The sequence below is a fragment of the Siniperca chuatsi genome, linkage group LG8, assembly GCF_020085105.1.
Source record: "Siniperca chuatsi isolate FFG_IHB_CAS linkage group LG8, ASM2008510v1, whole genome shotgun sequence".
In the NCBI taxonomy this organism is placed as follows: Eukaryota; Metazoa; Chordata; class Actinopteri; order Centrarchiformes; family Sinipercidae; genus Siniperca; species Siniperca chuatsi.
Window position 1 is genome coordinate 7,424,841 of NC_058049.1, and position 14,116 is coordinate 7,438,956.

The following is a 14,116-nucleotide window of genomic DNA, read 5'->3' on the forward strand; positions in this document are numbered from 1 at the left end:
ACTTGAGACAAATATTCCTTGTTTTAATTATAAACTAAAACCTCAAGTATTAAGTTACAAAGACAAAAATGTTTGTGCGTACTTGCATGTGTGTACCCCTGTGTGTTCTTTCTTGTCTCACAGCTCAGGACAAGTTTACTCTATAATTGGTAACCGCACTTACCTGCAAACTGCTTTAGGGTGCCCATTTAATTGAAACCTAATTATAAAATTTGCCTCAGATCTGTAAAATAGCCTAGTTAGACTATAATAACTCAATATCCATAAAGTATGCTACTTTTTCGTCTTATTTTTTACTTGACTAAACCATGTGTATGAATTATGTTGTAGTTAGCAGAAGAGGAGCAACAGACGCTGGTTACAATAGGACGTTGTTTTGACATGCATGCATTTTAAAAAAGTAAAGTTGAACATAATGACCAACTCGTGATTATATTTCTTTATACTGAACCACCTGGACACTCTATCATAACGACACTTTATTTTTGTAGCATGGCCTCTCAGTGATTGAATTTTTCTCCCTTGTGTAATTCCCTGTCATGTCACATTATGCCATGAATGATATCCTCACTATAACTAAAAAAGCAAAGCATTCAATTGAGATAATGCCACATCAATCATCCAAATAATTGAATTCATTACAAGTCTGTTTTTGGGGGGGGGGTTGTATAAAACTCATAGCTGATGAGATGTCATTCTCCCATATCAAATATTTGGATTGCCTTGGGTTGATACAGACGCCCCTTCATTCATACAGTGACAATTGAACATATGAAAAAAAGAAAAAAATGTGACATTTTAATTACAATAAAGTTGATAGTCTTACTCAACAAGTATGAAAGAGCTGATAATTGAATGCACTGTGGCACCGAGAGCCCTCATACATATCAATGCTTTTTCATTTGATGTTCTTTTTGTCAAACAGCTATGACAGTGAAGGACGGCTAATGAATGTGACGTTCCCCACTGGAATGGTGAATAACTTGTACACAGACATATACAGCGCTTTGACGGTGGATATTGAAAGCTCCATGACGGAAGAGGAAATCAGCATCACCACGAATACCTCAACCATTCGTGCCTTCTACACTCTGGCTCAGGGTAAGGCCACGACGCTCATCTTCACGACTCAGGCAGCTATTTTGTAAGCGGTTATTTGTCATTGTTTCAGGGGTCATCAGGGCAATGTTGAGTAAGCTTAAGTCATGTATCATTACAGCTCAGAGAGTCTGACAGATGACAGTGTAAATGATTACTCTCTCAGTGTGCAGGTTTGGGGTGTCAGGGAGACACATCAACCTTGTATCTAAATGGTTTCTACTATCTGCCAGAGCTAGATGGTCCAGTTATTTTAGCACATCATTGATCTATTCATCTACTTTGAAATACTAAGGACTTAAAGCATAATGAAGTACAACCAATAATTACCTCAGGACTGTCAATAACATTAATTCCAGTGTGTAAATTACCTCTGTCCTCAGTTGCACTTTTTGTTCACTATCAACAGACCAATGTAGAAGTAGCTATCAAGTGGGCTTTGACAACTCGCTGAGGATTACCTACGCCAACGGGATGGACACCCACTACCAGACAGAGCCCCACATTCTGGCAGGCGCTGCCAACCCAACTGTAGCCAGACGCAACATGAGCTTGCCAGGGGAGAGTGGGCAAAACTTGGTTGAGTGGCGCTTCCGCAAAGAACAAGCCAGAGGGAAAGTTATCGTGTTTGGACGCAAGCTTAGGGTATGTTTGATTTATTTATTTTTTTCTTCCTTGTGGCATATGCAAATGATCAGCGCCCCATGCATATAAAAGTGGGTAGTTCCTGTGGCCTTGCTTACCTCAGTGCTATGGCAGCGACACTATTAGGGACAGGAATCAATTGCACAAGGTTACTACTACAAAAAATAACAGATGTTAATATGTCTGTGGCTTGTGTCACTGTCCTTATTACAACCTTGCAAAAATATTTCTGCAATTCTTTCTTTCCATTGAAATTTATGAGTCACATCAACATTAGTATCCCACCTTCTTAGAATCTGACACTCAGATTTATGATTTACGGTACTTCATGAACTGAACTTGGGTGGTTACTTTGCCTGCGAGTAATTTTCGTCTCCACTAAATTTGTGATTTAAGTGTACCTGTACAATCGCCAGAGTGCCTCAGTTTAATGAGCCTCGGGAAGGGGGTGTTAATCTCTGTGACAACTGTAGTGGAAATCCATGTGAATACAGTTTAAAGAGTCATCCAGACAAAGAACAGTGATATCAAAACCAAGAATTTCTTCTTGATATTGCACTATCCTGTAATCAATGTTCATTGGTTGACTCATTTGTTATGTTATCTGTCATATTATTATCACTAGTAGGAGTAATTGTCGTTTTTTGCCTTACATGTTCTTAAATCAAATCTTTCCCACAGGTGAACGGACGGAACATTCTTTCTGTCGATTATGATCGCACCCTGAGGACAGAGAAGATTTATGATGACCACAGGAAGTTCCTCTTAAAGATTATATATGACACAGCAGGCCACCCAGTGCTCTGGGTGCCAAGCAGTAAGCTACTGCCGGTTAATGTGAGCCGCACTAGCAGTGGGCAAATCAGTGCCCTGCAGAGAGGTCCCACCACTGAGAGACTCGAGTATGATAGCCAGGGCCGCCTGGTTTCCAGAGTGTTTGCTGATGGGAAGATATGGAGTTACACCTACCTGGAGCAGGTGAGAAAATAACATGACCAGAGGAAGCAATATGTAAGACATGCTGTACAGCAGGCTAGTCATTATCACTACAGGGTGAAGAAAGACCCAGATATGTAGCAGAGGTCACTCTGAAGAGGTTTATTTTCCAATAATCACCAGCCCCTGTAAATAAGTCTGCTTCTTACAGAGGTACTTAGCAAACACAGTAATCATTTTACACTAATGCAGATTTCTGAGCATAATTTACAAGCTTTAGATATGTGATATATAAATGTTTAGAGGACTTGCGTCCATAAGCTATACCTCACCCTCTACCCAATAATTAAATTCTGGGGCAATATAAAAAAAACAAATATAAAAATGAACTGCTTTTCTGAAGTATGTCAGGGTTAACCAAGGAAATAAGGCCCCAAAATGGTTTAAACAGTAGGGCTGATGACCATCTCTGCCTTAGTAACATATCTTTTGTCCTAGAAAATGGGTAGGTAGCACTAAATGGCAGTATCCTCAACTCTGCTTCCTGATCTGATTCAAAATGCATTAGCAGCAGTATATAACACACAGTACATGTACAACAGAATAGAATACTCTTTAAAACACTGTGTGTAAAGCCTGGGACAGACCTGAAGACTAACTGTTATGTACTGCTGTTATTTTGTATCATGTGTCCTGTCCTGTTTGTTTAGTGCTGTTCTGTCACTGTGTGTGTGTGTGTGTGTGTGTGTGTGTGTGTGTGTGTGTGTGTGTGTGTGTGTGTGTGTGTGTGTGTGTGTGTGCGCATGTGTGCGTGCGTTTTAATTCTGAACTGCCAAGGGACTGAAGATTAAAATTAGCTTTAAGCTAACTCTGGTACAGCACATCAAATGGTAACATTTATGTTTAATGTTGTTCATGGTCCCTTACAAATAAAATTAAATAGCTGAAACCTACAAAGACTGAACTTCTCGCATCTAATGACCGGTTTTTAGGAGTTCAAATTGAAAGACTGAGTAAATACAGAGACAACACACTGGGCGATAGGCAGGTTATTATTATATAAAATCCTGCAAGAGCACAGTTTTCACATATTTAACAGCTGTATTTAATCAGTTGTTAAATATGTGCTCCTTTCTGACCGCCATGACAAAAAATGTGCAAATGTTTGAGGAAATTGTTCTGATTTGTCTTTGTACTGTAGTCTTCAGGTCTGCTCCTAGCTTTAGAGTATGCTTTGGAAATTATAGGAATATGCTTCCTTGCTAAATAACAAAGAATACACTGAGGCAAAATTATGTACCAAGTGATTTAAAGAGAATATACTACGCAAAAATAAAGATTGTAGAAATCTATTAAACATTTTGATCAGAAACTGACAGAAGTAAAATGTCACTCTTCTGCTGTATCACTCTATCCATCTCTTCCACAAAAATATCCTTGAGTTGTTTTGTAGTGTATTTAAGATTACACTGAAATGCTCAGCTATAAAAATATGCAGAAATTTCCACAGCTACTCCTGGCCGCATCCTTTCGTTGCGTGACCTGGAGAGGCCATGTCAACACTCTTGACATAAGGAACACAGAAAGCTCAGGGAGCACAGGGAACCTCTATGTAGCAATGGATGACTGGGCATGACATTTTAACAGAAAGGGTGGTAAACCTTTAGAAGACAGACCACACTCCAAACGGCATATAATTTAAATTAATTAAACTAGTCTCTGTGGGTAATAGGAGTTAAAAGTAAACATAGTCAGATACTTGTTAACTACTAGACAATCATTAACAGTTGAACATATCTGAACAAACCAGCGTTTTTAGTAAATATTCTTGACAGAAGCTATCTTGTATTTAACATCATATATCATTTTCAAAGTATGTGTGATAACTTTGAAACTAAAGCTGTATATGCTGCATTAACAAATTAGACAATGGGCAGCACAGCTGCTAGTGGCTGTCTCACAACAGTGATAGTTAACACTATCTAGTGCATTTTTTATATACCCTGTTTCTCCTTTTCTCAAATAGGAAATTTGCTCACTCTGCCTGCACTCACATGGCATTACACATTATTATGTATAAATATTATGCAACTTAAGAAAACACTTGCTATTTTGCTCTTTTCCCTCTAGTCCATGGTTCTCCTGCTCCACAGTCAACGGCAGTACATATTTGATTTCGACTCTCTGGACCGGCTTTCTGCTGTCACCATGCCAAGTGTAGCCCGTTACACCATGCAGACCATCCGTTCAGTGGGCTACTACAGGAACCTTTATCACCCCCCAGAGAGCAACGCCTCAGTGGCTGTGGACTACAGCGAAGATGGCCTCCTACTGAGAGTAGCTCACCTCGGCACAGGCCGTAGGGTCCTGTACAGGTACCGCCGGCAGAACAAACTGTCAGAGATCCTGTATGACAGCACAAGGGTCAGCTTCACCTACGACGAGACAGCAGGTGTGCTGAAGACCGTCAACCTGCAAAATGAAGGTTTCATCTGCTCCATTCGTTATCGCCAAGTGGGTCCGCTGGTGGACCGGCAAATTTTCCGCTTCAGTGAAGATGGCATGGTCAATGCACGCTTTGATTACACCTATGACAGCAGCCTGCGTGTCACCAGCGTGCAAGGCGTCATCAACGAAACACCACTACCCATTGATCTATACCAGTTTGATGACATCTCAGGAAAGGTTGAACAGTTTGGGAAGTTTGGGGTGATCTACTATGACATAAATCAGATCATATCCACTGCAGTCATGACCTACACCAAGCACTTTGATGCACATGGACGCATCAAGGAGATCCAGTATGAGATATTCCGCTCACTCATGTACTGGATCACTTTCCAGTATGATGATGTGGGCCGAGTCACCAAACGAGAGATCAAGATCGGCCCCTTTGCCAACACCACCAAGTACAGCTATGAGTATGACGTGGATGGCCAGCTCCAGACTGTGTACCTGAACGAAAAAGTGATGTGGCGCTATACGTATGATCTTAATGGAAATCTGCACCTGCTGAATGCAGGAAACAGTGCCAGACTTCTTCCTTTGCGCTATGACTTGAGAGACCGCATCACCCGCCTTGGAGATATCCAATACAGAATGGATGAAGACGGTTTCCTCCGTCAAAGGGGAGCAGAAATCTTTGAATACAACTCCAAAGGACTTTTGGTGCGGGTCTACAGCAAGAGCAGCAGCTGGACGATTCAGTATCGCTATGATGGACTTGGACGCAGAGTGTCCACCAAGACAAGCTTGGGCCAACACCTACAATACTTCTACGCAGACCTGAGCTACCCGGCCAGGATTACACATGTATACAATCACTCCAGTTCAGAGATCACCTCGCTCTACTATGACCTCCAAGGCCACCTGTTTGCTATGGAGATCAGCAGCGGGGAGGAGTTCTACATCGCCTGTGATAACACTGGCACACCTCTGGCTGTCTTCACTAGCAACGGCCTCCTGGTCAAACAGCTCCAGTACACAGCATACGGTGAGGTCTACTTCGACTCAAACCCAGACTTCCAGCTTGTGCTTGGGTTTCATGGAGGACTATATGATCCCCTGACCAAACTGCTGCACTTCGGGGAGCAGGATTATGATATCATGTCTGGAAGGTGGACTGTTCCAGATGTCTCTACTTGGAAAAAAGTTGGCAAAGAGCCAGCTCCTTTTAATTTATACATGTTCAGAAATAACAACCCCATCAGCAAAGTCTATGAAGTGAGAGAATATGTTGCAGGTAAGAGATATCGCAGTGGAATTTGCTGGTAGTATTGATGATTATTAGGACCCCAAGATTATTTCTATAATCAATTTTTCTGCAGATGAATTTCTCCATTAATCCATTTATGCATAAACTGTCAGAAAATAGTTAGCAAATTTAGGGTTATTATTACCTGTACTTAATCAATTTTTTTTATATTTATGTATTTGATTTGTTTATTTTGTAATAATATTTACTTAACAGTTTCAAGTTTTTGAAGCATTTGCGTGACTAGTATCAAACATGTCACTTAAATGCTCAGTATTCACTGTTCAAAAAATTGTGTTAAAACCTGCTTTTTTTTGGTCTTAATATACAGTAAAAACATTTTATCAAAATTCTCAAAAAAATATATGGTACGATACAAAGGTATTCATGTTGTATCTTTAAACTTTCTGTCTTTAATTTATTTTTCTTGCACAGATGTGAACAGCTGGCTTGTAACCTTTGGCTTTCATCTTCACAACACCATTCCTGGGTTTCCGGTCCCAAAGTTTGATTTAAGCATGCCATCCTATGAACTGAGGAAAAGCCAGCGCTGGGATGATCTGCCAGTAAGTAAAATGAATATCTCTCATGCCTACTGAACACGAAATAAACAGAATAGCAAATAAGCAACTATTATACTCCTCTAGCCAACAGACAAAATGCTTTTGAAAGTGTAGTGGATCAGACAGACAAACAAAAAATACATTTTTCCCCATTGTTTTTCTCTTATGTCAGTATTTTGAAGCTGCCATCTCTTAATTGGATTGCTATGTATTTCACAGAATATCAATTTTAATTGGGCCATATCTGCATAATAATACGCATAATAAGCACAAAGTGTACTTTCTTCTGTCTTGTTGCTTTAGTTACTAGTTGAACACATTTTAACACTGTCTAACTTGTTGTATGTAATATTTTGGTGTTGCTACTGTTAAAACAATCTTTTGAAGCTATTTATGCTAGGCTTCTTTGGTCTAAGGCATTAACACAAAGTGTTGTTGTAAAATTGTCATGGGGGATTTATCTACTTTTGGCTTGAGAACACAGCTTGAAAACACCATTATCTTAGACGGGGATGAAAAACTCAGAAGCAGAGCAGTAGCTGGTTCTAAATGGCCTGGAGAGTTGGGTTCTGCCATGTTCAGGCGTTAACGTTTCACTGCACTTTTCCTACAGTCTATCTCTGGGGTCCAGCAGGAAGTAACCAGACAAGCGCATTCTCTCTTGTCATTTGAGAGGCTGCCAGAGGTCCATCTCAGTCGAGGTCGCAGAGGTGAAAAGTCTTGGCTGTGGTTCTCAGCAGCAATGTCTCCCATCGGAAGAGCCGTTATGTTTGCTATCTACAAGGGTAGCGTTCACACTCACACACTCAACGTGGCCAGTGAGGACTGTATCAAGGTTGCAACAATCCTCAACAACGCTTTCTATTTGGAAGACCTCCACTTCACTATAGAAGGGCGGGACACACACTACTTTGTCAAACCAGGCCTTCCAGATGCCGACCTTGCTGCATTGCACCTCACTAGTGGACACAAGACTCTGGAGAATGGTGTCAATGTGACTGTTTCCCAGTCCACCACAGTCATGGATAGTCGGACTCGGCGTTTCGCAGATGTGGAGATTCGTGCTGGATCTCTAGCTCTTCATATCCGCTATGGATCCACGGTGGACGAGGAGAAAGCGCGTGTTGTTGAGCTCGCTCGTCAGCGTGCCCTTGCAGGTGCGTGGGCAAGAGAACAGCAGCGAGTGCGAGATGGTGAGGAGGGGGTCCGCCCCTGGACCGAGGGGGAGAAGAGGCAGCTTCTAAGTAGTGGAAAAGTTTTGGGGTATGATGGGTACTATGTGCTCTCCATTGAGCAGTACCCAGAATTATCAGACAGTGCTAATAACATCCACTTTCTTCGGCAAAGTGAAATTGGGAAAAGGTAACAATACGAGGTGCATTTTCTGCCAAAGAGACTTAGTTTTGGTAGAGACATACTAGCGGACAAACTGAAAAGCAGCTGTAATCAAAGGTTGCTGTCATGTACCCTGAGTGTCGATGTGTTTTTGTAAAAATAAAAAATAAAATTAAAAAGACAAAAATACACAGGGTCTAAAGCAATGCTGTGCATTGTGACCTAGGGACTACAGAGTAAATGTATAACTACACCAAGCCTTAACATGGCAATTACAGGTCAGTTCCTCTGTTGCACAAGCCTTTTGGACTCTGGACTCCGAAGCAGAAGAATAGTGGTGTCTTGACACCACTATTCCTCTCCCAAACAGTGAGCCAATTTACGTGGGTTTTTTTTTTTTGTTTGTTTGTTTGTTTTCATCAAGCAAAGTCTGGCTCAACATAAAGTATTATAATAGCAAAGGGAATGTTTACATTATGCATATCTGCACTTCTCTAGAAGTACAGGGCTGGAGGGTCACAATCCTAGAGCAAGCAGTGTCCTTGAGCAAATGTTTGTTTCTGACGTTAAGAGATATCCTCACCAAACAACCACTATGTATACCAGATTTAGCACTGTAAACATCAAAATGTCTTATTCTCTTTGAGATGTTTTTAAACAGAAAAAAGAAACAGTTTCCATGTTTAAATACCCAATATTCATTGTGGGGGAAAAAGGACAGTAAAGGTATGAAGAACTCAGGCACAGATGTGTCTTGGATAGCACAGGGACATCATGTTTTGTAAATTATGCAAGAGTTGTTTTTTTAAGAAACTGAATAAATGTCTGTACTAGTCATTAACAGTAATTTATTTTGTGTTTATACATGACGAATAAAGTCCAGCTGATTTTTATTTTTATTTATTTTTTTCAGACATGCATTGCTTTTTTTTTTTTACGTTCCTCCTAATATGGCTAATGTGAGGCTTCTTCACAATGCTCTGTTTAAGTAATTAACAGAAACCTGTGCATGTAGTGACAAGTATTTACAAGTGGTGATGTATCTATAACATGCAGTCAACTATTATTTCCACTAAATTTACTGTTTATTGGGCATAATGCCTTTTGACCTGGCTTTCTGTCCAATGAATATTTCATCAACACAAATATTTCATGAACCCATCTCACATAAACAAGGTTACAGTGGATCCAAATATAGATGACATCCATGTTCTCAGTAGGTATAATTTTTTTGAATGTTAAATGCACTCATGGATTAAAATTATATTGGGGTTCTTTTTGGTGTGTTGTTTTTTTAAGAATTGAACAAAGTTCTGCCTTTTTGTTGTCATCTCACAAATTGACTGCTTTATTTTAAACAAATAACAAGTGAGAAAATGTGGTATTAGGTAGTGGGTTACTCAAGATACTGATTTGGATATCATCAAAGCTTAAAGTCTTTCCAAATAGTTATGTATGCATGGCCTGAGTATTCATGGCCTGAGTATTCCAAAAAATATCAAAATCACAAAGTACATTAATGATTAAAAATACATCTTCTGAGCTAAAAAGCCAAATGAGACAAATGCAACATTAATTTTAAATCAGCTGCTTGAAGCTGTTCTGAACTAAAGTGCGTTAAGTGTAATTAACCTGAAATGTAGACAGTTGCCAAAAAAACTAAAATCTACTCAGTCAGCATCATAATCAAAAAGGCTTTTAGGTATAAGTTTGTGTGAACATTTGATAGCTCAATTTTTAAAATTAAATTTGGGTCGTTATCAGTTTTCCCACATTCATGTTAAGTGTTATTCATTAAATCACAGAGGAGTTCTGATGATGGAATGCATAATTCTGAAAACAACCCCTTCATATGAAAGTGAAATCTTTTTCATGGTAAACTTCAAACAGCATTTCAAACCAAATGGGAGGTTGTTTTATGCTGTTGTTTTTGACCTCTGTGCTGCTCAAGCATCGAACAAATTCTTTATATGGTTTCAGAAATTTTAAAATGTTTTATGACATATAGAGCTCAACAAAGCTACATCTCTTTGAATGTTGCTCAGCTCAAAAACTGCAATACATGCTTTCAAAGTTCTCATCAGACTCCCTTAGTGTATATCACCAACAACCTATAATGAAATGTCTTAAAGTTTCCCTGTGAGCCATGTCTATTGTTCCTTCACACTGAAATTACAGTGAACTTAAACAAACCCACATTTGTTTTGATATATCCATACAAAGAGTTTCAAACCCCACCAAAACACTGTTGAAAAGTCTTCTAATACAACTCAGCTCTGCCAAATATAAAGCATTCAAATATTTTATTCTCTTAAAAGTCCTCTGATGCTCCCTAGTGGTACAAAGTGCATAGTTCAGAAAGTCATACAGCTGACTGGTCTACATATCATGCATCAATATACGTATTATAACAGCAGCTGTCACTGCACTTTCACAAAGGTCAGAAAATATTGTTGCTTTAAGCTCCAACTTTAAACAATTCAGTCGAATTCTAGTAATTAGTTTGGCAGATGTTGGGGGGAAATTACCAAAAATCACTTCTGGATAGTCAAGGTTAATTTAACGAGACATCAAATGGAACAGATAAACCAGTAATATTAAAATGATCCACAGTACTACTGCAGTATCACACTGTGCACCACAGTAGGCACTGCCAAAGCAACGGTGTATCAATACGCGGTGCAACTAGACCTACTTCAAAGGCTTATATAAAAGATATGGCTCAACTATGCAAAAACATCAAAGACCTAAAAGCATCATGCAATAACCACATCAGAGCAATGGAAAAAATGAGGCATGTTTCATAATTCAACTGAGCCTCATTTTATGCACGTTAAAAAAAAGGCAGCTATATGGAATCACACTACCAAACATGAAATTATTTTGCAATCCATCTTGGAGGCACAATCAAACATTACAGCACTAAAGAGGATGTTATATATCATATATGATGCTTGAGTTTGACATCATAGAGCTTGGACTTATTTAGTGGGTTGATTTTGACTTGGCAAACGTATGTCAAAATGGTTGTTATTGAAGTGAAACAATACATATAACTATACATTTTCCATCCATGCAGGTTTAAATCTGGTGAACGTAGGGATTTAAGAAATAAGCTTGGACTCGAGTTCTGAATATTTCAAAAGCTACTCCACTCAAATTCAGTTATGATCATATGACAGAGCTGAGAGTAGGGAAAGCTACAGTAATTTAAAGTGAAGTTGAATTTACAGTAGTAATACAGCGATCAGTGATGTTATATTAGAAATGTGCGATCAAGTGCATCAACCGGGCTAACAGATTGAGTTTTCTAATGAGCGTCTAGTATAAAAAATAGTATGTAGCTGATTGCCTCTCAAAGAGCACAACACATTTTAACTCTTAAACTGTCATTTCCCTCCTCTGAGTATAAATTTCAAGAAATATTCCGTATGTTATTTTTGTAAAACCCATCTCACTGTTGATGTCCCTCCATGCCCTTTACCAGACCTGCTTTTTCTGCCAACCAGAGTTATTACATTTTCATATTCACACAAGGTGATAGCGTTCATTATTGTTTTTACTCACCTTCAGCTGACAACTTGTGGACTTTCTCTTCGACACAAAATCAACAGGATCTGTAGAGGCAAATTAAAATTTGAGGTATCTGACAGAAACCCAAAATTCCATACACAAAGTATTTCTTTGCATGATTTCAATATATACATTGAAATAAATGTAACTGTTGCAAAGTTCAACCTAGGATTTTATAGGTGGAAAACATAATTTCTCTGTGACTCAAATTATACCAGATAATATGGATACAATAAATTAAAAAGACAATGCATATACAATTTCCAAAAGCAAAAAGAAATCTGCTCTATATTCCATTTGGTTTCTGAACCAAATGTGTTGTAATGAATAAAAAAGAAATAATGGAAAGGCTAGGTATGATAGTACTACAATGAATCGAGCACTTGCACTCATGAACTTGTGTGCTATACAAACCAATTTACTGTATATTTACTGCAAAGAGGGGAAAAAACACAACACTATTTCTATACATACATGCAGGTGCCAAAATTCAGACACAAACTGCTGACATTTTCTTCAAACACATGGACAATGTTTGAATTACAGATGTAAAGAAGGGCCAGCAGGCTTTGTTTTCTTCTGATCATTTTTATGAGCTCGACATAAGCTTTGTTCTGAGTTTTGGCATACGCTCTGCTTTCTTGTGGACACAAAATAACAATCTTGTGATCTTGACATAACCTAAAACGTCATTAGATGATTATTATAGATACAAAAAAATGCATTCTGATGTGATAATCATCTATAAGCAGCAGATATACAGCGGTTTCTACCACTTATGTTGCCACTCACTTTGACACGGTGTTATTGTAGCCTTACGTTGCTGCAAACAAATATCCCAGCAATTTTGTAATATTTCCACATAATAGTGTTGGGAGTTAGTGTCGACTTTAGTAACCAAATTGCATAAGTCACTGTAATGTTACTATAATATTCCCATAATGTAGATTAATGGTTAGTCTAAAATTACTTCAAATCAAACGTATAACATCTCTGCCTTTTATCTGTTCATTCCAATTCAACTTTATTGTCATTATACTTGTGTACAACAAAACACTGTTGTCAATCCCAGATAGTGCAAGCTGCTAAAAATAACAAAAAGTATACAATCACTGTAAAAGTTATGTTCAAAATTAAGTAAGAGGCAAGATAATTAAAGTATGTATAAACTGTAAACATATTATACAACCAGAAGGAGTAGTAGTGTAAAAACTTTTTTCCTTGATTATATCTGATATCTGTCGATTATATTTGATCATAAGAATCTTGAAGCATCTTAATCTAAACATTTAGTTATTTAATGATTGCTAGAAGACTGGGTTAGTTAAAGTTATGTAAAGCTCATAATCATTTGTTAAAACAGTGAATTATTACAGTATGTAATAATTTCATCAGTAATAATTTTTGCTAATAGGGTGGCTAGAATTCAAGCAGAAAGAGCAACATGCAAATCTTACAATGAATATATTTAGCTGCTTTTTGTCAGTTTTCTGTTTTATTTTACACTTTAGTGTTAAATACATTGGTTATGCTTGGAGTTAGTCAGAGGTAGCTGATGGCAGGGCTGACACTCGACACACCTACAGCACAACTGAGTCGAAGGACAAGGTGCATACACAGAGGAAACAGTTTAACTGGGGTTTTACATGGCAGTAAGGCAAAAACAGGCCATATCCCTGCTTTCTTTTAATCAGTGACTCACTCAGACCTTGGAGATAATGCGTAATGACACGTGTCCTATCAGCGAGACAGACAGGTCTGTAAAAGCTTTGGGGATTTACACTGATGGTCTCATCTTGTCTCAAGCATCTCATCCACTGCCACTGCATCCCCCCTCTCTCTAGCATCCCATTCGTCCCAACTAGATGGGAACCAGAACAAAGCATTTTGGTGCTGCTTCTGCTCTTTTTGTTCAGTCTGCAGTCTCATATTGCTTGTACCATGTCCCAGTTCAGAAATAGCTGCTTGTTATCATCCCTCTGATCTTCTGAGGACAGTTGGCAGGCTGTTAGGACTGTACTAAAGAAGTCTACAAAGGGTGTGGGTGAAAAACAAGGGTGCTAATGATCTTGGAGCGATTTAGAAAGAATGGATTGTGGATTCTGAGTCTTACACTGATGAAACTGGGTTAACTGTTGTTCAAAAAGATTTTGCTAGTTGCGATTGACAGTGTGGTGTGGTGTGGTCCAGGTGGTAGGGAGGGACTATTCTT

General features: G+C 38.7%; 1 protein-coding gene and 1 long non-coding RNA gene across 11 annotated transcripts in view; one reads left to right on the forward strand and one right to left on the reverse strand.

Annotated features, from left to right (window-relative positions):
* The window catches only part of si:dkey-237h12.3 (teneurin-3), a 164,415-nt gene extending 154,807 nt beyond the window's left edge, over positions 1 to 9,608 (forward strand). For all 10 annotated transcript variants that reach the window (XM_044205917.1, XM_044205916.1, XM_044205921.1 and 7 more), the window contains 6 exons: positions 926 to 1,101; positions 1,508 to 1,743; positions 2,425 to 2,721; positions 4,810 to 6,421; positions 6,869 to 6,999; positions 7,610 to 9,608. In XM_044205917.1, coding sequence (XP_044061852.1) covers positions 926 to 1,101; positions 1,508 to 1,743; positions 2,425 to 2,721; positions 4,810 to 6,421; positions 6,869 to 6,999; positions 7,610 to 8,362 — 3,205 coding nt within the window. In that variant the 3' untranslated portion in view covers positions 8,363 to 9,608. The remainder of the gene's footprint in view (positions 1 to 925; positions 1,102 to 1,507; positions 1,744 to 2,424; positions 2,722 to 4,809; positions 6,422 to 6,868; positions 7,000 to 7,609) is intronic.
* A 2,306-nt stretch (positions 9,609 to 11,914) lies between these two features.
* Positions 11,915 to 14,116, reverse strand: part of LOC122880629 — a 92,143-nt gene continuing 89,941 nt past the window's right edge. Inside the window, exon 9 of the long non-coding RNA XR_006378985.1 lies at positions 11,915 to 11,948. This is a non-coding gene — a long non-coding RNA (uncharacterized LOC122880629). The remainder of the gene's footprint in view (positions 11,949 to 14,116) is intronic.